General features: G+C 39.2%; 1 protein-coding gene across 1 annotated transcript in view; it reads left to right on the forward strand.

Annotated features, from left to right (window-relative positions):
* Nucleotides 1-1265: 1265 nt before the first annotated feature.
* NHLRC2 (NHL repeat containing 2) overlaps nt 1266-25869 on the forward strand; it is a 48617-nt gene continuing 24013 nt past the window's right edge. Inside the window, exons 1-5 of the mRNA XM_008144328.3 lie at nt 1266-1650; nt 5129-5281; nt 9162-9617; nt 13474-13595; nt 21932-22061. Of these exons, the coding sequence (XP_008142550.2) occupies nt 1473-1650; nt 5129-5281; nt 9162-9617; nt 13474-13595; nt 21932-22061 (1039 nt within the window). The 5' untranslated portion in view covers nt 1266-1472. The remainder of the gene's footprint in view (nt 1651-5128; nt 5282-9161; nt 9618-13473; nt 13596-21931; nt 22062-25869) is intronic.

Genomic DNA, 25869 nt, shown 5'->3' on the forward strand with positions numbered 1-25869 from the left:
TTTTCTTTTCTTTCTTTTTATTTTTTGTGTGGCTACTATTTCATTCAGACTCTGGGCCTTTTCCAGGGCTTGGTTCATAAAAATAAGAATCAGTAATACTTTGAAAATTCAGCATTAGTGGGAGTCTTCGAACGAGCTTTGTAAACGTGTTATAAAGCTGCTATCAGTTCTCTTTCCACTGGACAACTGTCCAAATAATTCCCAAATCCACCCACAGTCCCTGGGCAATTGGCTCAGCAGGTGTTCCCAACACTCAATTGGCTACCCTGGTTTGCTCATTAAGACGAGTCACCCCATAATCAAAGCAGTGTGTGATTCCCAGTAAACGGAACTGCCCTCCTCCATGACTCCTGGATATTCAACAACTCCCGTTTCCTGGGTCAGTCCACCGTCTTCCTCCAGCGGCCATGAACAAACTCTGCACAATAAACAAACATTCAAACGCGTGAAGTCGTGCCTGCACCGAGGCCACCCTCCTAACTCCAGGCCACAGCGGTGGTCCGCCCTGGGGGCAGCCAGCCCTCTCTGCACCAGCCTCAAAACCAAGGCTCACCTGCCCATGGCCTCCCACGGGCTCTACCTTCCCTTTGCACGCGGGAGGCTGCAAGGCCAGAGAGTGGGGCCTGACCCACTCCAGGGCCGGGAGCGAATGAGCTGCCAGCACAGCCCGCCCCATAAAAGCAATCACAGCCTTCCCCCGCTGAAGACGGAAGTCGGGTCCTCGGGGATCCTCGCCGCAGCCCACCTGCCACCCCTGGGAACAGCTGCGTCCGCTCCCTCCGCGGCTCCCCTTCCCCCCGACCCTGCTCTGCTGGCAATCCATTCGCGCCCGCACTTTCAGCACTGCAGGGCGACAAATGACTATATATTTGTGTACAAGCCAAAGCCATGAGCAGTCACCCCCCAACTTTCAAAAGCCTGAGGATATATGTCCCTACGCCTTTACCTTTCCAGTCTTGGCGGGACTGCTTCCCGCGGTCAGGGCCGTGACGAATCGGCTGGTTCCGGTCTAAGAGCCGGACTTCAAAAAGAATGAAACAAAAATATGGGGAAAAAAATATGTGCCCTTGTATAGTCCTGCGGATTCACTGAATTTTTATTTTCTGTCCTAAAGGTGGGGGGAATGGTTCTCTTCCAGCTTCTAGAACGCTACCCGCGGTCTTTTCCTGTCGAATCTGGCGTTCCGAACGTCCAGCCTCGGCTGTGGCCGGAGGGCTCGAAGGGGCGGGGCAGCTTAGGGCGGTAGTTTAATTGCGCGCCGGGAATTGGCTGCGTTTTGTAGGGACTTGAGCGTCTGAATGCCTGTTTATAACAGAAAAAAAAAAGTGCCCTGAGTGTGGACTGGGGCTGGGGGAGAGCGAGGTGAATGTGCCGCTTTGAAACCGCAGGACGGGAAACGCTGCCTCGCTGTCCCCAGAGGAACGCGGCCCGCGGCCCGCGGCGCGGCCGCCCCAGGACCGTCCGGAGGGAACATGGCGGCGCCCGGCGTCCGGAGCCGCAGCCTCGCGGGCCTGCTCCCGGCTCAGACCTCGCTGGAGTACGCCCTGCTCGACGCCGTCACCCAGGAGGAGAAGAACAGCCTGGTCTACCAGTATCTGCAGAAGGTGGACGGCTGGGAGCAGGACCTGTCAGTGCCCGAGTTTCCGGAAGGTGAGGGGCTGGCTTCGGGGTGGGGACCCCCTCCGGAACCTCCCCTTCCTCGGGACGCGCCCTCCCCCGAGGCGGGGGGCGAGGCGGGGTGGTGCCCGGCGGGTGGTGCCGGGCGCCTGGCCCGCCGCCGGAGCCGAGGTTCGCGGGCGCTGCCGTGCCCAGATGCCCCGAAGCGGCGGCGCCCGGTGGGTGTCTGCAGGGCGGGGCCTGCCTGTCCGTCCTGGTTCCTGAGCCCGGTCCGGACCTTAGGTTAACCAACTGGACCTGCCGTGAACGTTTAGTGGCCCCGGTGGGCAGTGATCACCATGCCCGTGCCCCCCTGCCCCATCCGTCTGGTTGCCCAGCATCTTCATCGCCGTTTTCTGCACCAACCCAGCTAGCATTTTAATCAGTCTCTTCTTATGCGATGCACAGTTCCGAACCCTTCGGGGGGATTATCTTCATTATCTTCCTTATGCCTTCCCTGCCACCCGTGGAGGTGCTCTCACGAGTCCTGTTTTACTGTTGAGGAAACTGAGGCAGGGGAAAGCTAAGGTAATTTGCCCAGGGCCTCACAGCTGGTACTATCTGCCCGGGGTCGGATGATCAAGACCCCGGGTCGGCTGGGTTCTTAGCTCCGCCACACGTCTCCGTTCCAAGTCGTGAAACTTAATCATTGTCAAAATCGGAATCAGTTGTGGCCCACCTCCAAGGTCCGACACTCCCCCCGGCGGGCGCGGTGAGTGTTGGGAGCACGAGGGAGCTGGGCCTCCAGGCAGTGCTGTTGGCGAGGCACCTGTTGGTAGGATAAATGAAACCCTGCTTCCCCTTCTTTGGGCCGCACTGTCATTGTTTTTGCCTGGTGGTGTTGGCACGACTCCTGGCAGGACACTGAAACCACATGTATAGTTAATTGGGTGGATGGGGCAGGGTTCAGTATCTCCAGGGAGGTGTATCGGAACCTTACCGCCGGCAACAGTCTGGTGTGTCTTTCCAGGCCTTTTGCTCCCACCTTGAAAAGTGCTTTTTATTTTTTTATTTTCTGTTATTAATCCTATCCTGGACTTGAAATACTGCGGAATTCTTACCAAAGAAGTTGGGAACATGAGTGCTTATCCCATCAGAGAAACTTTGAAAGACGATATATATATCTGCATATTTTTTAAAAACTTTGTGAGAAGTTAGTTATGTAGTACAGTTATAAGAGCAGGCCATGAGCTAAGATTTAGGCTAGTGTTTTTATTTTCTGGACTTTGTATTTATAATGAGTGTATTTTATTGCCATCAGATTTGACCTCTGACTGGTAAATAATGGAACACAATATTCAAGCTTCGTATTTGACATAGTCAGATTTTCTCCTGGATCTAATTACTGAGGACAGAATGCTAGAGATGACTTTTTCTTGGTTTCTTTATCAGTACACTGGTATCAAGAAGTCATAAACATAACTCTGTCTCAAAAATAGTATGTTTTTGTTCATTTCTTAAAAGAAACACATGTTTATGGGAACTAGTGTGATATAATGGATGGTCAGACAGACCTGTGCCTAAATCCCAGTTATTCCATTTGTTAGCTGCAGACGATGAGCAAGTTACTTGACTTCTCCAAGCCTATGTCGCACTTGCAAAATAGAATGAGTATTTACCTTTCCTGTTTATTATGTAGACTGGAGGTAATATATCTAAAGTTCTTAGTTCATAGGAGAGTTCAGTAAATGTTAGCAGCTCTTAAAATTATATTTATAATCATTATTGTTTTTATAAAATGTATATTATTAAGCCTGAGAGGTGCTTAGCACAATAACTGACATGTCATAATACTTTCTCTGCCCTCAATGTAAGTTACTCTTGACTGTTTACAGAAAAAAATTTAAAAGACAGGTTCATAAATATTTTGCAACTAGGATATAAAATATACATTAATTAACTTGAAATTGTATATAATAACTTGATCTAGCATATAATTAGCACTTTATTAAAATGGATAATGAAGCATTCACCCTAAAACCTTAATAAGTTGGATTAATTGGCAGAAGTGGTAATTTGATTAGCAGTTTTTTGGTGTGTGTGTTTTTTTTTAATTAAATTAAATTTTTAAAATTTAAATTATTGTTTAAAGTACATATTACATATGTCTCCTTTTTCCCCATTGACCTCTCCCTGGCTGCTCCCACTTCCCAGCCCATACCGTCACCCCCCTACTGTCTGTTGATTTTTTTGTTGGTTTGTTTTTAGAATTTTGTTATAATTGAGTAACTCCAGTTACTGTTATTAGTCACTAGATCTTATTATGCACTGGCTCCACCCAACTCTAGCTTTCAGTTTCTATAAAATATTTCCAAATGCCTGTTTTAAGGTATAATTAAGTATTGTATGTCAATTACACTTTAAAAGTATAATTAATAGTTTTAGTAGCTGCATTTATCTATAATAATAAAAGCATAATATGCTAATTAGACCGGATGTCCTTCCAGACATCCTTCCTTCTGGACAAAGCTGCAGCAGGCGGGGGCCGCAGCAGAGGTGGCCACTGCGGTAGGAGGCAGGGGCCAAGGTCCTTGCACGAATTTCGTGCATTGGGCCTCTAGTTTACTTATAAGCAACAAACTCATTATCTTTGTCTTAAGTTGGTTAAATGAAGATGCTTTACTTTTTTTTCATTGTTGATTTTTCAAAAGAAAGGAAGGTAGAGAGAGAAAGATTGATCAGTTGCCTCTTGCATGCAACCAGGGATCGAACCCACAGTCTAGGTATGTGCCCTGACCAGGAATCCAACCCACAACCTTCAGTGCACAGGATGATACTCCAAACAACTCAGCCACACTGGCCAGGGCAAAAAGCAGTACTTTTAATGTTAGGTTAACAAAATCTATCTTCATAGTGCATAGTTAAAATTGTAAATGATGGTCAAGTAATTATAAATTCTGAATTGCAAAAGTGCAGATTAATGAGATTTTCTTTTTCTTTGGAGGGGAGGGAACTAATGTTGCTTACATGAAATCTGTAACAGTGTATTTTTCTTAACTTTGCATTTAAAATATTTTGCATTTATGGTCTTCAAGTCAAGCATTTCTGCTCTTTTATGAAATTGGTTTAGGCATTTTGTATGTTTAACCTTTGATTTGAACACTTTGCTCCTTTTTGATATTTAGTCATGTCTTGCTATTTTTAAGATTGACTCATTTTCAGTAGCCCTTTTGTACCTTATTGTGTACTTAGGCCCTCTTAATAATATTTGATATTTCCTCTTGTTTTTTACCTAAATGTGTTGATCTTACTTCCTTTCTTACACAGACTGCTATACTGTTTTTGGAAGAATTTGGTAGCTTTTTCTTGCTATATTTGCAGGGCTGCCCCATTACAGCCTCTTTACCATTTTGTCTCCCCTGTCTTCTCCTCACACCCATCTTCTCCTAAGAAATAAGTGGTTCACATTTTAGTGAAAGTTTTAGATAAATTGTCCTTCTAGTCATGATAATTTATTTCATGTAAATTTCAGGGTTAGAATGGCTGAACACAGAGGGGCCTATTTCTGTTTACAAGGATCTGGGTGGAAAAGTGGTCATCCTTGATTTCTTCACCTACTGCTGCATAAACTGCATTCACCTACTGCCTGATCTGCACGCCTTAGAACACACCTACTCGGATAAAGGTAATTGCCCTTTCATTGGTTCCTAGCAGACAGACACTGGAAGAGTAGCTGACTCATTTCCTCATAGGTGAATGAATGTTTGGCAGGACTTCAGTAATTCTAAAAGTAATTTCTAATCTATGAATTAAGGACTCCATGTACCTTTTCAGAAGAGTTAAATTTAGTGATACTGGAACCAGCATTTAGTAGATTTTTCTCTAAAAATAGGACACAATGTACTTTTCTCAGGATCAAGTATTTTAAAAGTTAATTTTATATATCTAGATTTACCTGAATTTATTCTATAAAAAAATTAAATGTGTGACTCTGATTTTATACTCTTCTCAAGAATTATGATATAAAGGTTTAAAGTTCTTAATAGGAAATGTGATTATTCTTCCTTTCATTTTGAATGACATGGACATGAACAACAGTGGAATACAGAATACTATAATAGATGCTCTTTCTTTGACCTGCTTTATGAAAAAATATCTTCCAAAACACACTAGGAAATCCTCTTTTATGGTGTTGCAAATTCTGAAGATGTAAGAGATTAATCTTAATATTTACTTTAGAAGTTTAGATTTTTTTCAGAAAAATTTTTTCCTGTTTACTTTTCCCTAATAGAGAGCATGGAGGTAAATGAAACTAAAGGTTCCATTTAATTAGGTTGAAATTAACTGAAGCTCTTCTCTTGGATAAAAAGGAGAAAGAGTCAGTGATCTTGTGAGTAAAGATGAGAAGAGCGTATACATGTGCAAGGTGAAGGACCTCTTGAAACTTAAAAAACAGGAGTGAAAGATAAAATCTTCAGTGCTAATGAAGCTTCAGTTGCTTTTAAATTGTAATAGGTTATATCTTGAAATTGCCAAACAACGAGATTGAGAACTCAAAAGTCCCAGTAGCTAAATCATGTTTTCAGAAATTCATCTATATTGATTTAAGAACTGTGAGTATCTCATCTCCTAGGTTTTGAATGCTGTGTGTCTTCTTCAAGCCACTGTAAATAAACACATTTATTGAACATGTGTTATGTGTAAGGTACTCTGCTAACTGCTGGGGAAATATGTATCAATGTATCAGAGTTGAATGAAAAGCATTATGGAACCCGAGGAAAGGACTAACTTTGCCTACAAGCATTGGAAAAGATTTCTCAGAGAAGGAGACAATTTAGATGGAACTGGGAAAAAGAGCAGCAATGCAGCTGAAAATGAGAATGGGACAGGTGGAGGAAGCAACAGGTAAACAAGCAGGAAAGCATGGAAGTGTGGGTTTCTTGGGGAGTGGTAAAAGCATAGTTTGGCAAGATTGTAGGAGCTCCTGGGAAAAGCGAAAGGAGAGGAAGGTAGGTTGGGTTTGGACCATGTACCGAAGGGCTTTGTATAACATTCTTAAGAGTTAGGCTTTTCCTTCCATTGAAGATACAGAGACAGTAAAGGTTGTTTGTTTGTTTAATAGAATGATCACATCATAACAACATTTGAGTTTTAGAAAGGCACTACAGACTGGGTTAAGAATCCCAGAGTTGCCGAAACCGGTTTGGCTCAGTGGATAGAGCGTCGGTCTGCTGACTGAAGGGTCCCAGGTTCGATTCCGGTCAGGGGCATGTACATTGGTTGCGGGCACATCCCCGGTAGGGGGTGTGCAGGAGGCAGCTGGTCGATGTTTCTCTCACATCGATGTTTCTAGCTCTCTGTCCCTCTCCTTTCCTCTCTGTAGAAAATCAATAAAATAAATATAAAAAAAAAAAAAAGAATCCCAGAGTTAACCTTTTCCACACTTAAGATTACCCCTAAAAGACTGTACTTGGTTAACTTCCTTGGTTAACCCTATACCTGGAACACATTCTTAGAATGGATCCTTGTAATTTATCACTTTATTGAAAACCTTCTTTTTATAGCACATTGTAATTAACACCTTATTTTTACATATAAATCCACTTCTGAAAAGTAAAATACTTTTTAAATGATCTCAACATTATAATTTCAAAGAAACTTTATTTCAGTAATATGCTACATATGAAAAAAATAATTTTTTTAATTTTAATTTTTTAATTTTAGAAGATATTTTTTCAATTCATAGTCACAAAAGCAGGCATACCCAGAAATTACATCAAAGTTCAGTGAACTGTTGCTAACTTCATTGGCTTTCTTGCAGCTGTCTTGTCTCACTACTATCTGATACGTTTCTGAATATACTTGCAGCAATGCTAATAGTTCTTAAAAGTGACATTCAGCCACCTATTTTAAATTCCATGAAATATTTAGTTCATTTTATCAGTAAGCCACAATTGCTTAGCTTTGTGAGGGAGTGCTTATTAATTCAAAACACCGTGAAAGAGGTCCAATTTAATACCCAGTCTCCTTCCTCTGTAAAACAGCTTTTAAAGTCAGGTTCATAATGGTGATCAATATCACGTTTACAGTAGCACATGAGAAATCATAATGCCAAAGTCTAAAGTAAAAAGATACTGTACTTAATAGTAGTGAGTGGTCTGGTCTTCAAACATTGTTTAAGAATATAGTTATACCCTAAGGTTGTTATTAATTCTTAACAGTTCAGTTCACATTTATATTACTCTTAACAGGTACCTTGGTGGTTTTCTTTCCTTTTCTACTTGAGAGTTTCAAAATTTTTCTTTTTCTTTTCATACTGGATACATTAATGGTATGTTATTATATAATACCCAAATTTAGCAGAATGGCTTTTATCTAAGGAAAAGTATTCTTGTTTTGTAAGAAAACAATTAGGAAAACTTGGCATATTTTAAAATGTGATTACTTGGTATATGTTAATATATCATTAAATTAGATTTCTAAAAACCTAAATGCCACAGTACAACTGAATAAATGCTGGAATTCTTATCATGTAGCATATACTATTTTTCTGTTTTATACTTTATTAAAAATTAGAAAATGCATTTTTTATTTTATAGTGAAACTAAACTTTTTAATGAGTCTATGTAATTTCATTTTGTGTCAGGATTCCTAAAACCACCACCAGGTTTAGGAGGACTCACAGAATTCAGCAAAGGGAAAAGACACTTGGGGCTAAGTTCTTCCTATTTTTGTTCTGTATGATTAACTGCACAGAAAAAGGGAACTGTCAGAAGAGGGCGCTCTCAAACAGAGCCCTGTCCACAACATGAAATGAATATTAAAAACATCATATCCATATAAAACTGTAAAAAGTTGAAAATGTGACTCAGAGTTGAAATGCTGATGAAAATTCTCACTTAAAAAATTCTCACAATATTGGCAAAAACTGTAACAATTTTTCAATTGAATTACATATTTTCAAACAGATTTTAGGAATAATGAAAAAGCAACCTGAATCAAAATTCAAAACCTAAACAGAAATGGACCAAAAAGAAAAAGAAAAAAACAGGAAGAAGAAATGTCCTGATTGGACTCCGAAAAGAAATAGAAGGAAAAGGTCGGAATTATATTAGAAATGAATACCAAATGATGCCAAAGGGACAATAAATTCATGTAAAAATGGAGTAAGGGGCATTGAAGTAAAGCAGGGGGTAAAACTTAGGGAATAAAAATGAGCTAAAGAAAAGAAACAAGAGTTAAAAAATGATTGAATTGGAAGCCAGCAGAAGAGGTCCAACATAAGACTACTTGGAGACTCTGAAGAATAAAATCAAAACAACTGACCGGAGCTAATAATCTAAAGTTAGAATCCAAGAAAATGTTCTAGAAATAAAAGAAACTTTGAATGTTAATTTTTTAGACCTGTGTTTAAATGCAGTCAAATACACACACTAATTTAGTTCTGCCTTTTTTATTGTTTTTTTCCTCTGGACTATTTATATTTACTAATGAGCCAACACCTAATTTGTGCATGATGCTATTCAAGCTTTAATATTTCATAATATTTAACTTCTTTCATTTAGATGGTCTTCTGATTGTTGGTGTTCACTCGGCTAAGTTTCCAAATGAGAAAGTCCTGGATAACATTAAGAGTGCTGTTCTTCGATATGACATCACCCACCCTGTGGTTAATGATGCAGATGCCAGCCTTTGGCAAGAACTGGAGGTTTCCTGCTGGCCAACTGTGGTCATACTTGGACCCCGTGGAAACATGTTGTTTTCGTTGATTGGAGAGGGACACAAAGAGAAGTTGTTTTTGTATACTTCAATAGCTTTAAAGTATTACAAAGACAGGGGACAGATCAGAGCTAATAAAATTGGAATAAAACTCTATAAAGATTCTTTGCCACCTTCACCATTGCTATTTCCTGGCAAAGTAACAGTAGACTCTCTTTCTAAGAGATTGGTAATAGCAGACACTGGACATCATAGAATTTTGGTCGTCTGGAAGAATGGACAAATTCAGTACAGCATTGGAGGTAAAGTTTATTTCTAATTATGATATGTAATGTATTTTTAGTGAAAAAAAGTTCAAGGAAATATATTGAAATTTATAAATAAGAGCTAATTATAGCACTATACATTGACTTTAACTTTATGAAATTTGTTAATTAATGTATGGTACCTGAAGTAATCTCTTCTCACTCAAAAACAAAAACAAACAAAAAAATACCCTACAAAACCCCATTCAAATCAAAAGGAGGAAATCTTTAAGCTAGTAATTTTTAAAGTATATTTGTATATGTTGTTTTTTCAAAAAAACTACCACACTCTTATTGTATCTTATGAAAGTATTACAATAAATCCTCACTTAACATCGTCAATAGGTTCTGCACCTTCAAATGAAAAAACATATAACAAAACAAATTTTACCATAGGCTAATTGATATAAAGAAGAGTTCAGTGCCTGTGGCATACTATCAACATTATAAGAAAACGATGCTGAATGTATTTGAGGACCTGTATACTCTATACATTTTGGATTTGGGGCATTTTAAATGGAAGTATTTCACTTTCCATCAAAATATAGCCTTATCCTTTTTTTTTCCCCCATATTTTTTTTTTTTAAGACCAAGACAATTCCCTAGGAACTTGAGACTTAGATTATAAAATCAATAACCTAGGATTTGTGTATAATTTTCTTTTCCTTTCCTTCCATAAGAACTTACTCATGTGTCTAGATCATTTCCCTTTGGATTTAGCAAAATATAAGTATCGTTCAAGCATGGATCATTTTGTTCCATATCTCTCTGATCTTAAATCTAAAAAGGACTCTTATTTACATCTACATAATTAATAAAGTCGTATTAATTTAAAAATAATTTATTATTAACAACATATTAATCAAAGAGAAAAGTTAATTCATCTCTGCAGTCCTGCTTGAGTAACACATACTGCATAAAATAGAGATACTTGCACTCCTAATGCAAATAAACTAATCATGTTCCTAAACCCTGGTGCTAATCTTCATATGCCAAGATATTATTCCTTCAGCTCTTGAATTTTTTGTTTCTTGTTGTTTTTGTTAGAGTATGTGTGTGTTTTATGTTGTTTATTTTGTTTTAGTAACTTAGTATTTTGGTTTATGGCATGCAGTTATGAGAATTGTTACTCAAAATATTGTAGCAGGTTGAATTTAAATGGTTAAAAGAGTTTATAATAGATTCTATAACTTTAAAATAGTATAGATAAATATTCTTTTTTTGTTAAATAGAGAAAACTAGCAGCAAGCTAGCTTTCCCAAACATGTTTTTAGGAATACTGTTATCTTGTAATAAATTAATAGTTATTCTGGAATTTTTAAAAAAGAATTGTGTTCTGCTACACCAGGAAAAACTAGTTAGATGTGGTTTAACAGATTTTTTAGTTGGTGATGTTTGTACTGTACTTCTCATATCTTTTACTCTGCTAATGTACCTCATGAATATCCAAGAGACTTTATAGTACACAGTATCTTTTAATTTGAAGTGACCACAATTCTCTTCCTTTTTTCCCCTGCAGGGAACTCTCACCACCAATAATAATAGTACTAATAATAGTAATAACAGTAAAACTGTCAATAATAGTAATAATAATATTAGTATAATAGTAATACATTTACTTCTGGCATTTTTAATTTTTTTAAATATATTTTTATTTCTTTCAGAGAGGAAGGGAGAGGGAGAGAGAGACAGAAACATCAATAAGAGAGAATCATTGATCGGCTGCCTCCTGTACGCCCCACACTGGGCATATGCCCTGACCGGAATTGAACCATGACCTCCTGGTTCATAGGTCGACATTCAACCACTGAGCCACGCTGGCCAGGCAACTTCTGGCATTATTCTAAGTACTTTACCTGTATTAATTTATTTAGTTCTTACAGTGCTGTGAGTTAGGTATATTATTAGTTCCATTATACAGAAGATAAACTGAGACACAGAGAATAGTCATCAGCTAGAGAGAGAGAGAGAGCTGGGATTTAAATCAAGTCTGTTGGTCTCTTGAGTTTATGTTTCTATCCACCTGTCTTACTAACTTCTTATGGACAGTGGAGTTTTGCAAAGCATAGTTTGGAAATGCTGCCTTAGAGGCTTTGAATGGCTTGTCCTCTGGTCAAAGAAATAACAATTATATTTTGATTACTCTCCACCTTAAAACACCACATGTATTACAAAAGCTGAGAAGTAGGTCACTAGACCAGAATCACTCTCTTTATTTTTCAGTGTCTATAAGGTATAGAACTTTGTGGCAAAGTGAAATAGTAAAAGAAGGATTCTTAACCTAGGGTTCATGGACTCTTTAAGAAATTCTTGAAGGGACTTGAGGATCTAGGAACCTCTTGAAATTATTTGTGACATTTTATGGGTATGTGTATTTTTCCATAAGGAAAGGGTTCATGATTTTCATTGTACAATTGACCAACAATTTGGGGTTTAGGGGTACCATCCCCCTGTGCAGCTGAAAATTCACGTGCAACTTTTGACTTCCTAAAAACTTAACTAATAGCCTAAACTACTAATAGCCTATTGTTGACCATAATCTTTACTGATAACATAAACAGTCAATTAACACATATTGTGTACTAGAGGCCCGGTGCACAAAATTCGTGCACCGGGGGTGTGTGTGTCCCTCAGCCAGCCTGCACCCTCTCCAATCTGGGACCCCTCGAGGGATGTCCGAACGCCTGTTTAGGCCCGATCCCGGTGGGCCCGATGCCGGTGGGCCCGATCCCGGTGGGATCAGGCCTAAACGGGCAGTCGGACATCCCTCTCACAATCCAGGACTGCTGGCTCCCAACTGCTCGCCTGCCTGATTGCCGCTAACCGCTTCTGCCTGCCATCCTGATCACCCCCTAACCACTCCCCTGCCAGCCTGGTCGACTCCTAACTGCTCCCCTGCCGGCCCGATTGCCCCTAACTGCCCTCCTCTGCCGGCCTGGTCACCCCTAACTGTCCTCCCCTGCAGGCCTGGTTGTCCACAACTGCCCTCCCCTGCTGGCCCAGGCACCACCAACTGCCCTCCCTTGCCAGCCTGGTCGCCCCTAACTGCTCTCCCCTGCCAACCTGGGTACCCCCAACTGTCCTCCCCTGCAGGCCTGGTCGCCTCCAACTGCCCTCCTCTGCTGGCCCGGTCCCTCCCAACTGCCCTCCCCTGCCAGCCATCTTGTGTCCACATGGGGACGGCCATCTTGTGTGTTGGAGTGATGGTCGATTTGCATATTACCTCTTTATTATATAGGATATGTGTTATATACTATATTCTTACAAAAAAGTAAGCTAGAGAAAAGAAATGCTACTAAGAAAATCATAGGGAGAATTCATTTACAGTATTTATTGAAAAAAAACCACATAAGAGAGCTTCTTCCTATTTATTAGCTGAAATGCTGCCTGATTCATGAATCATTCAGTAAAACCAAGTAGATCTTTAAATTTAAAATAAATGAAAAAAATCCTCATAATAAGTGGACCCATGATATTCAAACCTATGTTGTTCACCAGTCAATAGTATTATCAAATGAACATATCTTCCCAAATAGTTTAATATCACTCATCTAGATGCTTAAAAATTAAAATTATACTTAGTTCTTCCTAACAGGTACTTAAGATACTTTTAAAAGTATTTTCTTCTGATATATGTTACTGTATTTAAGTACACTAGTAGCCATTATCCAATACACCCTGTTATTAGCAACACTTGTTACTCTTGAGAAAAACAGATATATTAGGAAACATTTTAGTGTTCAGATAGAAACATCATGTTATTTATATTAAAATCCAGGCTTTAAATACAGATTTTCTTTTGGAGGTTTTGCTAAATGGAAAAATTTTGTCTTATGGCTATCTTGTCTTTTAGGACCCAATCCTGGAAGAAAAGATGGAATATTTTCAGAGTCAACTTTTAATTCACCACAGGGTGTAGCCATAATGAACAATATCATATATGTGGCAGATACTGAAAACCACCTTATAAGAAAGGTAATTTTCCATTTTAAATAGTTTTATACTTCCAATCAGAAAAACAGGTATTTACTTGCTACATTAAATATTTAGAGTGAGAAGGCGATACTTAAATACCTCAAATCATTCATATTCAGCTATTTTAAGAGGTGCTGGCTTTAGTTTTATTCTTAGGTATCTTGTTTTTCTGGGTGTCAGCCTATAGTTGTATCAGAAGATAAACCCTCAGTCAAGTCCCCTTTTTTTGCCCTTTGTTTCAAAGTCTCATGCCTACTCACCCAAAAGCTCCTCATTTTGAGATATTTTCCTAACCACTATATACAAAGTGGTGCTTTGTCCTTTTAAAAGTTAAATTTTCTGAAACCTAAAAAAAAAAAAATCATACCACTTCCTGCCTTCATCTTTTTTACTTTGCCTACAAATACTTATCAGTCAATAAGTCTTAAAAGTTGTTTTATATCTGAATAAAAGTAATGAATCTTGTTTTTAAAAATGAGTTAATCATAAAGATAAAAAATAGTTCTCTGATCTTTTATTCCATCTCCCTAGAGGTAACCAACCATAATTAAAATTTGTGTCTTTTCAGAAATTTTCTCAAATTTATAATAAAAGGACTGACTCTAGACTAGCGGTCGCCAACCTTTTGGACCACTGGTTGGTGACTGCTGCTCTAGACAATTTTTTTTTTAAACAAATGGTGGTAGAATCCTACCGTACTTACATAATCTTCTGCAGTCTTTTTAACTTATTTATCTATATTAGTCACATAAATGATATGACTGCATCATATCCATTGTAGAAGTCATTTTAAACATTCCTTATTGATGAAGATTTTGGCTATAAATCAGTGGTCTTTAAGTTGCTGTCTTTTTCTAAAATTTAACTAAGTTGATCTAATCCATCATGCCTAAACATACTGTTTCAGATACATTCTTGATTTTCTTGCTGTTTCTTTGTCTATCGATATCTATGCCCATTTATTTGACAATATTATCACCTATTATACATATAATTGAAAAAACATGTGTAGGACATATAATATCCACTGTAATGAAAATCTCCATGAGGTCATGAAATTTGGTTTCCTTATCTCTGAAATCCTAAGCACCTGAAACAGGGCCTGGCCCACAGCAGGTGTTCAATAGATATTTGTTGAATGAATTTCTGAGCAAAGAACATCTGATGCATTTTCTAAAGTGTATATTTCTCTTAATATGGAAAGGTGTTCCACGAAAAAAGAATTTTATAGATTTATAAAATAAAACAGATTTAGTTTTTTTTCCAAGTCTTGGAGACTGTCTTTTTAGACACTTTAATATGCTAGTGTATTGTGAATACATTGCTGGGGGTATATGTGTGTAGTATTTCCAAACTTACTTGATCAAGGATTACTTTTTAGGCAGAACTTTTCATAGGACTAACTAATGATTTCATGGTATATACTTTGGAAAAAAAGTGCTTTTCTATTGTTACTAAGTCCTTAAAGTCCTTAGCAATATCTTTTGGGGTTGTATGCTTCTTTAATTTATCATATCCTAGATACCTAACAGGGTATTAAAGTAGTAAAATATTTACCCTGCAATATTCAGTGAGTACTTGTCCTTTTTTAATTGTCCATTATATCTCTTGCTTTAGAACCCACAGATTTTGAAGTATTGACTGTATTTCAAATACTTTTTAAGTAGCATAATCACATATTTAGGTTACCCAAAGTTATTTTTATACTATATGGCTTAGTTTAGTGTCTGCAAATAATAGGACGTAAAGTGGAATTATTTCTTCCTCTCTTTTAAAAAATATTTATTGTATTTAACTTTTGTTTAAACCTCATTAACAGAGGATTGGTCATAATCTTACATTTACAGCTCACATTTTTCAATGCAGACCTATCTTTTGTTCAGAATATTATTTATTAATTTATAAATTCCTCTTTATTCCCATTCCCATTTCCTCTGCATAAACACACCTGCAGGCAGTCATTCTATGTTCAACTCATATATTTTTATTTGTATCTGACCTTGCAAAACATGTAGTGTTTTGTGTGCTTGTTTTTTAATAACTTTATTATGATACTAGAGGCCCGGTGCACGAAATGCGTGCATGGCGGGGGGGGGGGGGTCCCCCTCAGCCCAGATTGCACCCTCTCCAATCTGGCACATCCCTCTCACAATCCTGGACCGTTGGCTCCTAATCGCTCACCTGCCTGCCTGCCTGGTTGCCCCCAACTGCCCCCTCCCTGCCAGCCTGGTCACTCCTAATTGCCCCCCCTGCCGGCCTAGTCACCCCTTACTGCCCCCCCTCCCCCGCTGGCCCGGTCGCCCCCAATTGCCCCCCTCTGCTGGCCTGGTCGCCCCCAGCTGCCTCCCCTGCCGGCCTGGTCGTCCGACGCAGCTGTAATGTTCAGTCGTTTGGTCGTCCCTCACTAGTCCCCCTGCCGGCTTGGTTGCCCCACGCAGCCTGCTTGTTCAGTCGTTTGGTCATCCCTCACTAACCCCATGCCGGCATGGTTGTAGGCAGCCATCTTGTGATGGTGTGAGGGTCAATTTGCATATCACCTCTTTATTATATAGGACTAGAGGCCTGGTGCTAGCCCACCCCAATTGGGGACGATCGGGCCCAGACCAGCTGGAGGGAGGGATCGCGAGAGGTTGGCCAGCTGGCCCCATCCCCGATCGGGGTAGGGGGGCCTATTGGGGGTGGCGCCGGCCAGGGGGAGGGGCTGTAAAGTTGTGCAGCCATAACCATAAATTAGTTTTAGAATATTTTCATCCTCTCAGTAAGAATGTTCGTGCCTTTTACAATTAATTCCTACTCCCACCACAGCACTAATCTTTATAGATGTAGAAAGTCTCTTGAACATTTCATATAAATAGAGTCATACAATAAATGGTCTTTGTGCCTGGCTTCTTTCATTCCATGTAATGTTTTTGAGGTTCATCTGTAGTTTATTCCTTTGTATTGCTGAATAGCATTCCATTGTATGGATATTCCACATTATGTCTGTCTATTCATCAGTTGGTTGACATTCAGGGTATTTCCAGTTTTTTGCTACTATGGGTAAATAATTCATGTGTAAGTTTTGTGTAGACATACATTTTTATTTTTCTGGGATCAATATTTAAGTACTCAAATTGTTGAGTCATGTAATTATTCATACATGCATAGTTTTATTTCTGGACATCCAGATCTATTCCATTGATATACACCACACTGTTTTGATTGCTGTAACTTTTAATAAATTTTGAAATCAGTTAAATACAGATCTTCTCACAGTCTTCTTTTTCAACATTGTTTTGGCTGTTCTGGGTACCTTACAATTTCCTATGAATTTTAGAATCAGCATATCCATTTCTGCAAAAACTTTTGTTCTTATATAAATAACTAGATGCCCGGTGCACAAAAGTCACGCACTGTGGGGGAGGATTCCTCAGCCTGGCCTGCACCCTCTCGCAGTCTGGGACCCCTCACTCTTTACCACCCACCTGCTCGTTGCTCCTTAGCACTGCCACGGAGGTGGGAGAGGCTCCCGCCACCACTGCTGCACTCGCCAGCCGTGAGCCCAGCTTCCTGTGGGAGCACACTGACCACCAGGGAGAAGCTCCTGCATTGAGCATCTGCCCCCTGGTGGTCAGTGTGCATCATAGCGACCGGTCATTCTGGTCGTTCCACCATAAAGGTTGCTTAGGCTTTTATTATATAGACTAGAGGCCCGTTGCAGGAAGATTCCTGCAATAGGGCTTCCTGCTGCGGTCTCCGCCGCCCCGCCTGCTTCCCTCCCTTCTCTGCCGCCCCACCTGCTTCCCTCCCTTCTCCGCCGCCCCGCCTGCTTCCCTCCCTTCTCCGCCGCCCCGCCTGCTTCCCTCCCTTCCCCACCGCCCGCTTGCTTGCTTCTCCGCAGCTTCACTCCCTTCTGCAGTGCTTGTCTTCCTTCTACGCTGTCTTTAGGCTTCGCTCTGCGCCTGGATATGCAAATTAACCACCATCTTGGTTGGGTTAATTTGCATACTCCTGATTGGCTTGTGGGCATGGCTTTTGGGCGTAGCAGAGGTATGGTCAATTTGCATGTTTCTCTTTTATTATATAAATTATGATGTCTGCAAAAAAACAAATGGCAGGTTTATATTTTCCTTTCTTATTTATACACATCTTTTTTTATTATATTGCTGGATAGAACCTCAGTTACTGTTAAGCATTAGCAGTGAGTGTGTATTTTGTCATGCTCATATTCTTAAAGAGAATGCATGTCAATTTTCTCCAAAGTTTAGTATCTTCTATAGCTTTGGGGAAAAAATATTTATGAAGAAACTTTATTTATATTCTTAGTTACTTAGAATTATTTTATTATATAATTTTATGAAGTGTATGTTCTATATTTATTGAAATAATTAGGTAATATTTTGCCCTCAGTGTGTTGATATAATGAATTATATTACTATTTTTTTTAATGTTAAACCACCTTTGTATTCCTGGGATAAACCTTACCTAATGATAAATTTTTTAAAAGTCTAGTTGGATTTGATTATCCAAAATTATATTTAATATTTAAAAATTTATGTTCATAAATTAAATGATTCTATGTTTTCTTGTACTGTTGTAACCTGGTTTTGGAATCAAGGTCACACTAACCTCATTAAATGAGCTAGTTAGTTTTTTTTGTGTGTGTTTTTTTTTTTACTTTTGGAATAATTTGTCTAATGTAAATATTAATGGTTTTGAACATTCATTAAAAAACCCCAGTAACATCACCTGGACCAGGAGCTTTTTGCAAGAGGAATTCTTTGATTGTTATGTCAATTTCTAAGATACATTTTTTAGATCAAATATTATTTCAAGGACCTATCCCTAGCTGCCTATTGCAGTTTTGCAGATTTAGTTCAGTAAAAGATATAGATAGGGTTACATTAATAATATTCTTTACAATTTTGAGAGATTATAAAAATTATGCAAGAGGATATTGCTAAAATAAATCAATGTATTTCATCGTAGTAAAGGAATAAAAGACAATCATTACTATATTTAGAAAAACATTTTAAAATATTTAATACCTATTTTTAAAATATATATTTTAATTGAATTTTAATTGATTTCAGAGAGAAAGGGGGAGGGGGGGACAGAAACATCAGTGATGAGAGAGAATCATTGATCGGCTGTCTCCTGCATGCCCCCCACTGCGGATCAAGCCCACAACCCGGGCATGTGCCCTGATCAGGAATCAAACAGTGACCTCTTGGTTCACACGGGCTGGGCAGTTTAATACCTATTAATGATAAAATTAGTAAACTTGAAAAGGAAATAACCATTGTGAATATGAGCAAAGGGCATTTACAAAATGGCTATATAGCTACAATTAATGCAAAATATTGAATGCTTTCCCTCCATGATTGGGAGCAAGGCAAGGATTCCCACTCTCGCCACACCTATTGTAGTAAGGCAACAAAGAGAAACAAAAAAGGCATATAGGAAGAACTGTCTTTATTTGCCAATGGCATGTCATCCATAATAATAAAAGTGTAGCTGGGGCTGCTAGGGAAGCCTGCGTTCCAAGTGCCTGCAGGCCGCCTGAGGGAAGCCCGGATCCTGGGTGCCTGCTGGTGACCGGAGGGAAGCCCCGGTCCGGGTGCCTGAGGGAAGCTGGTGCCGGCAGCCAGGGGAAGGAAGGCCTACTCTTGCATGAATTTTTTTTCTTTATTGATTTAGGTATTACATATGTGTCCTTATCCCCCATTACCCCCCGCACCCCCGCCATCCCCCTACTCATGCCCTCATCCCCCTGGTGTCTGTGTCCATTGGTTAGGCTTATATGCATGCATGCAAGTCCTTTGGTTGACCTCTCCCCCTTACCCTCATCCTCCCCTACCTTCCCTTTGAAGTTTGATGGTCTGATCCATGCTTCTCTGTCTCTGGATCTGTTTTTGTTGATCAGTTTATGTTGTTCATTATATTCCACAAATGAGTGAAATCCTCGAGTGAGATCTTACATGAATTTCGTGCATCGGGCCTGTAGTATACATAGAAAATTCAAAGAAATCTATGAAAAAGCTACTTGCACTAATAAGAGAATTTAGGAAGGTTGCAGAATACAAAGTCAATAAAAAAGATCCACTGTGTGTTTATATAGTACTAACAGTTAATTGGAAGTTAAATTTTTTCTAGTAAAATTCTATTTACGGTAGCAATAAAAACATAAAGTACTTAGAATAAATTTAACAAAATACACACAAGACTTGTGTACTTCAAATTATAAAACAGTATTGGATTGGAAGTTTCAATATTAAGATGTCAGTTCTCTCCAAATTGACCTTTAAACTCAGTGCAATCCCATTCAAAACTCTATCAGGCTTTTTTGAAGGTATTAAGTGGATCCCAAAATGTACATGAAAATACAAAGTAAAGAATTTATTATATCTAAAATCTTGAAAATGAACAAAGTTAAAAGACTTATAGTACCTGATTTCAAGACTTACTTAATGTTACGCTGATCAAGACTGTGATACTTTGTTTAATTATATAGATCAGTAAAAAGAATAAAGCACCTAGAAAAAACATCATATCAAATACATTTATGACTTGCCAAAAAGCATCAAAGCAGTCAAGGGAGAAAGGAAAGTCATTTTAGCAAATTGTGCTTAAACAACTGATACTCATGTGGGGGATAAAAAGAAACACATTACCTCGCATACTGTATACAAATAAACTCGAGATGCATCACAGACCTAAATGTAAATACTAAAAATTTAAAGCTGTTAGACGAAAACAATATCTTCATGACTTAAAGGTGGGCAAAGGTTTCCAAAGACAGGACACAAACATAATCATAAAAGAAAAAATGATAAATTCAAATTTATCAAAACTTAAAATTTCTGCTCATTAAAATTTACTGTTAAAAGACAAGCTACAGGCTGTCAAAAAAATAACCTTAAAAATTTACAAAACATATTTATGAAGGGATTAGTATCCATGAAATATATAAAGGTTCCTACAACTAAAAAATGAGAAGATAACCCAATAAAAAATGGGTCAAAGATTTGATCAGACATTTTTTCAAAAGAAGGTATAAGAATGACCTTGTCATTTACATTTCCTTTTCAACTCAGGATGTTGATCACTTTTTATCCACTTTATATCCACTATAATGATTTAAATTTAAAAGACTGACAACATTTTATATTGGCAAGAATGTGGAGCAATTGGAACTCCCATACATTGTTGGTGGGTAGATTGATAGCTGAGTAAAATATGTAATAAAGCAAGTAAGTGAAATGGTGATAATAAGTGGTGTGTGTATGGATCTTTGCTGAAAGATTCTTTTAACTTTTTTCTAGTTTGAAAATGTTCATGGTAAAGTGTTGGTGGAAGGGTCTCAGGAGATGAAACCATAGCTTTTTTTCCCCAGTAGAATGCATTAGTTTTCCATTTTATACAGTAGAGGCAATATAATGTAGTAGAGCTAGCACTGCCTGTATTCAAATCCCAGATCCTGGACTTACTAGCTATAGGATCTTGAGAAAGTTATATAATGATCTGTGCAATAATGATAATCAAAGTCATTATGAGGATGAATGGATGGATGACACCTGGATCAGCAGCTGGCACATATTAAGCTATATATGTGTCATTTAGTAGCCAAGCACAATTGAAAGACATTGAATTTTAAGAAATGTGAATTTTTTAGATTTTGCTTTAAAATTTCACTTTCTTTTAAAATATTTTATAGTTAAGAGAAGATCAACACCATTTCTGGTAGAGGCATGATGAGATGAGGGGAGCAGGAGGGAAGTGGGGGCATGAACAGGTGAGGAAATGAAAAGGACTGAGTTTTGTGCTTTTGAATAACAAGATCACCCTATGCTTGATTGAACCTTTTTTAAGCTTTTAAATTTTTTTAAGATAATAGACTTTATTTTTTAGAGCAGTTTTAGATTCATAGCAAAATTGAACATAAAGCACAGTTTCTTTCCCCCCATCCCTGCAACACTCCCTCATCATAAATCATTCCACACCAGTGTGATACTATTTGTTACACTTATCGAACCTGCACATCATTATCATGCAGAGACCATCGTTTATGTTAGGGTCCACTCTGGTTGGCACATTTTGTACGTTTGGACAAATGCACCATGACATGTATCCATTGACCATTATAGCATCAGACAGAATAGTTTCACTGCCCTAAAAATCCTGTGTTCCACTTATTCATCCTTCTTTCCCCCTAATTCCCAGGGATTTATACTTCTTTGTTTTTAAAGAAAGGATTTGTATTGCAAATACCTTCTATATGTTTTTATTGAAAATCTTCATGTACAAAAGAAAATAAAAGGTAACATGCATTGCATAAAACATATTTATTTCTGTAGATTGACCTAGAAGCTGAGATGGTGAGCACCGTAGCTGGCATTGGGATTCAAGGTACAGATAAAGAAGGTGGAGCTAAAGGAGAGCAACAGCCCATTAGTTCCCCGTGGGATGTAATTTTGGGATCATCAGGTATGTAAACTTTTAATACTTAATATAAGTCAACATTGTTTCATAAATCTAAGATTTTAAAAAGATGCTGGGGACATTTATTTGGATTAATTCTATTGCTGGTAATTTTATACTTTTATGCCTGTGGCTTGAGATTTATTGTCTAAAAGCAAAGCCAGCAATAATGTATATAAAATGGAGTATATTATTATATAAAACATGTAACATTACACATTATGTTTTATACACAAGATAGTGTATATATTATTCTGAATTAATGTTAAAGAATCTCAGTTTAGCTGCAGCTTCCAATTAATGTATCTCTGAATATTCTTAAATTAGGATTATAGTTCAGAACTTCAAAAGATTATTCATGAACTATACCATTTAACAATGTCCTTTTTTTTCTAGTTTGAAAAAGCAATTAAAAAGTGACAGTTGCTTTTTTCAGATTATTAAAATTTGTATTGAACCATGATAGCTTCTTTTGAGCAATTAAAAAAAACACTTTGCCCTTCTGTATTATATAGGTATTGATAATGAATAAGATTGACACTATCTTTACAATCTTTGTTACCTACATTAATTGACTATAAGATGACCCAGGAGCATAAGTCCTCTTTATTTCTCATTGGCCCTCAGTGATACAGGGATGGTTATCTACATATAAACAACCAGAGTAATGAATAAAGTAAGTTAGTAGAATACACTGAAAATGGAATTTGGGACTAAATGGTTTGGATGGTCTTAATATATTTATAGAGTGAACTAGAGGCCTGGTGCATGAAATTTGAGCACTCGGGGGAGAGGGGGCGGTCCCTCAGCCTGGCCTGCGCCCTCTTGCAGTTCAGGAGCCCTTGGGGGATGTCCAACTGGCCCGCTCCTTGCCAGCTGTGAGCCCGGCTCAGAGCTTCTGGCTGAGAGCTCCTGTGTTGAGCCTCTGCCCCCTGGTGGTCAGTGTGCGTCATAGTGATTGGTTATTCCACCATTTGGTATATTTGCATATTAGCCTTTTATTATATAGGATAAACATCAGTTTAGTTGAGTGGCTTTACATCTGAGATAATTTTTTATCATGATGCCAATTTGTTCATAATTCAAAGACCTTGATTTTTTTCATTTGATTAACTTTCTATAGAGTTTTTAATATTCATAAAATAAGTGAATGAATTTTTGGTACTACCTGTACTTAATATGTATAACTTGGGGATTTTGCACAAGTTCTTTTTGAGATTTTCCTTTTTGGAATTCTGTGTCACAATAATCATAGTAGGGAAGAGGATGGGGTGGTAGAGGGAGCAGTACATCCCAGGTACAATCAGTAAGAACATAGATTATCTATATATATAAAGAGCCAGGGTCCGTAATGTCCAAAACGACCTAAGGGACGATCGAACGCCAGGCTGCGCGCGCAGCAGGCTTGGGTGGGTGGGGACTGGTGAGCGGGCTGAACTGATGACCTCTCGGAGAGAGAGAGAGAGAGGTGGGGCTGGTCAGCAGCTGCCCTAGGCTGCTGGCGAGGCTCTCTCTGTCTCCAAGAGGTCAGCAGTTCAGCTCGCTCTCCAGCAGCCTGGGGTGGCTGCTGATCATCCCTGCCTCTCTGATCAGGCCCAGAGATAGGCCTGGAGACACTGACTGGCATAGAAACCAACCAATCAGAACCAAATCTGGGTGAACTGTGAGGAGCCAATGGCTGCCTAGGAGGCAGAGCTTTTGATGCTAACTGGCATAGAAACTGACCAGTCAGAACCTAATCTGGGTGAACTGTGAAGGCAGAACCTAAGGTAGGGGCTGAGGAGGGGTTTTAAGGGCAACAGCTGTTTGGTGTAAGGTATAAGAAAGCGGTTCAATTTTTTAATGACTGGTTTGGCAGTATAGTGCATATGGCTGGCTATCAGTCCAGATATAGGGATTATGTATTTTTGTCTACCAAGAGCATCTCCTCCTGCTGATGCTGAAAAAGGCTTCCCCCCCCCCCATTTAAGCAATCCTATCCTATATAATCTATCTATACTAATAAAAAGGTAATATGCTAATTAGACAGGGCCAACTGGCCATCTTCCAGATGTCCGACTTCCTTCCGGACAAAGCCATGGTGGTGGGGGCTGAGGCAGAGGTAGTTAGTGGCGATCAGGCCAGCAGGGGAGGGCAGTTGGGGGCGAGATCAGGCCGGCAGGGGAGGGCAGTTAGGGGCGATCAGGCAGGCAGAGGCAGTTAGGGGCGATCAGGCATGCAGGCAGGTGAGCGGTTAGGAGCCAGTAGTCCCAGATTGCGAGAGGGATGTACCCCAAGGGGTCCCCAATTGGAGAGGGTGCAGGCTGGGCTGAGGGACACCCCCCTCTCCCCGTGCATGAATATTATGCACCTGGCCACTGTCTATATATATAAAAGCCTAAGCAACTGAACAACTGGTCGACTGGTTGCTGTGATGCACACTGACCACCAGGGGGCAAAGGCTCAATGTAGGTGCTTCCCCCCAGTGGTCAGTGCACTTCCACAGCCAACCTCCCACAGCCAGCCCATCTCCCACGGCTGGCCAAACTCCCGATGTCCCTCCACCAGCCAACCTTCCGTGGTCCCTCCCCCTGGCCATCTGCTCCCCCCACATCAGCCCCGATCACCGGCCAGGCCGAGGGACCCCACCTGTGCATGAATTCGTGCACTGGGCCTCTAGTATATATAGAATTTGAAAACTGATAAAACTAACTACAACTCAGTCTTTTTATCACCATGCACCAACAATTCTAAATAATTTCAGGATTAAAAATACTCATTTCCACTAGGATTTACCACTCCCGCCTCCCTGCCACTGAGCTATTTCAACATAAGCCTTACAGAAGAAAAATAGTCTGAAACATACCTGTCAGTAAAATAGTCAAAGTGGATGAGAATTGTTACTTTGTGTGCTGTTACTCTCCCCAAGGAAGAAAAGTGTCTGCCCTTAGTGTATGAGCCCCCAGTGATTTATAGCTACTAGTCCATATAGAAATCAGTAATTTTTACATTTTGCAACTTACAGCCTGTAGTTACTGTATCTGTCAGTAATTGTCACAATAATGCTTCATAAGAAATCATCCCAAAACTTATACAAATCTAAACCTTATTTCTCACTCACATATGGGATCAAGGCAGAGTCTGGGCTTGGTTCCAAAGTGTTTCTTTGGGTGCACATGTGCTCCATTTGTTTCTCCTCCTCCTTGGACCAGTAGCTTCCTGAGAATATTCTTTTGGCAAAAGGCAGGAGCACAAGAGAATTAAGCCCAGTTACACATATTGAGCCTTAGCTATGTCATATCTGCTTACCTACTGTTATTAAAGCAAGTCACATAACTAAGCTCAAAGTTATGGGGCAGGGATAGACAACTTACCTACAATGAGGCCATGTCAAGGGTGTGGGTATATAATATTATTACAGAGGAGTGAAGAATTGAGACCAGTAATGTAATCTGTCACATATATCAGACTTTACAGGCCTTATTAACAGGATGTACTTTACTGGATGCTTTACTAAGTTAGATTTATTTAATGGCCAAGGAGTGCTTAAATATTTTTCTAGGCTAAAAGTTTTTCAGTCATACTTTATAGCATGGAATTTCTATACCATCCTTGCATCCCCAGGATAAATCCTACATGGTCATGGTGTATGATCTTTCTGATGTAATGCTGAATCCGCTTTGCTAGAATTTTGTTGAGGATGTTGGCATCTATGTTCATGAGGGATATTGGCCTATAATTCTCTTTCATTGTGTTGTCTTTATCTGGTTTTGCTATTAGGGTAATGCTGGCTTCATAGAATGAGCTTGGAAGTGTTCCTTCCACTTGAATTTTT

Source organism: Eptesicus fuscus, chromosome 17, assembly GCF_027574615.1.
Source record: "Eptesicus fuscus isolate TK198812 chromosome 17, DD_ASM_mEF_20220401, whole genome shotgun sequence".
In the NCBI taxonomy this organism is placed as follows: domain Eukaryota; kingdom Metazoa; phylum Chordata; class Mammalia; order Chiroptera; family Vespertilionidae; genus Eptesicus; species Eptesicus fuscus.